General features: G+C 64.4%; 1 protein-coding gene across 1 annotated transcript in view; it reads left to right on the top strand.

Annotated features, from left to right (window-relative positions):
- The first annotated feature begins 893 nt into the window (after nt 1-893).
- Nucleotides 894-1,081, top strand: part of KDELR2 (KDEL endoplasmic reticulum protein retention receptor 2) — a 14,310-nt gene continuing 14,122 nt past the window's right edge. The window contains exon 1 of the mRNA XM_019542231.1: nt 894-1,081. This exon is cut by the window's right edge and continues 1 nt beyond it. Coding sequence (XP_019397776.1) covers nt 993-1,081 — 89 coding nt within the window. The 5' untranslated portion in view covers nt 894-992.

Raw genomic sequence — 1,081 nt, 5'->3', positions numbered from 1 at the left:
CAAGTTTCGCCTGTCCTCAGATCAAGGGCCGCAGGAGCAAGCTAGTGAGGTGCCTCCTGTTTCCATACAGTGGGCTTTAAGCCCTAACACCTTGGCAGGTACTAAACCACACCAGGAGAGCAGTGATCCTTGGAAACACGTAAGGAAAACTGCCTTCTTGGACCCAGAGATATGGAGTTTCCCCAGGAATCGTGCTCCTTGTCTGCGACACGCGTTTCTGTAGTTGCCCTCCCCACCACGAACTGCGGTGCCCGTGGCAGCTGCGGGGCACAGCGGCTGCAGGAACGAGGTTGTGGTAAGCGGGGGAGCTCCCACAGATGCCACCGGCACTGTCGGCAGCAGTGACGAGCATTGATCAAGGGTCAGCGACCACCCGCAGGCGCCACTGGGAGCATTGGCGGCGGCCCATGGGGATCGCAGACCACCTGCAGACATTGCTGGTGGTGTTGGCAGCAGGGTGGCCCCCTACACTTCACCCCTGGCCCCCACTGTGATCATGCCCTGGGCTTGTGTGGACTGTCTGGTGTTGGCGAGTAACAAAACGAGCTCGTAAACGTGGTAGAAATGGGCCTGGGGTTCTTGGCGGTACCCCTGTTTGTTACACTGTAACGTGGCTTCCCTTTAGGCGAAGCGGAGCTATGCAGTCTTGCAGGACCGTGCCTACCGCACAAAGCAGGGAAGCCTGTAGTCGACTCAGCCGATGGGACATGCCAGGCCAGGCCCGGCCCGGCCTCCGAGGAAGGCGCAGCCCCCCCGACCACCGACGCGGACAGCACCCCCCAGCCTCGCAGCACGCCCGGGCTCCACGCAACCGTTTTCTTTTGGCGGGGGGTGGGAAGCGCCTCCTCGCGTCGGCGGGCGCTCCTCCCCGGGGCGGGGCCCCGGTTCCCGGCGTGCAGCGGGCTCGCTGGCTGTCTGGCCACGTCCCCGGGCCACGTCGCTGAGCTCTCGCCATCTTCGGTCCCCGGCCCCGGCCCCGGCCCGCCGCCGCCATGAACATCTTCCGCCTCACCGGGGACCTGTCCCACCTGGCGGCCATCATCATCCTGCTGCTCAAGATCTGGAAGACCCGCTCCTGCGC

This window comes from Crocodylus porosus, unplaced genomic scaffold (assembly GCF_001723895.1).
Source record: "Crocodylus porosus isolate Cpor-Errol unplaced genomic scaffold, CroPor_comp1, whole genome shotgun sequence".
Classification (NCBI taxonomy): domain Eukaryota; kingdom Metazoa; phylum Chordata; order Crocodylia; family Crocodylidae; genus Crocodylus; species Crocodylus porosus.
This window is presented reverse-complemented; position numbering and strand designations above follow the sequence as displayed.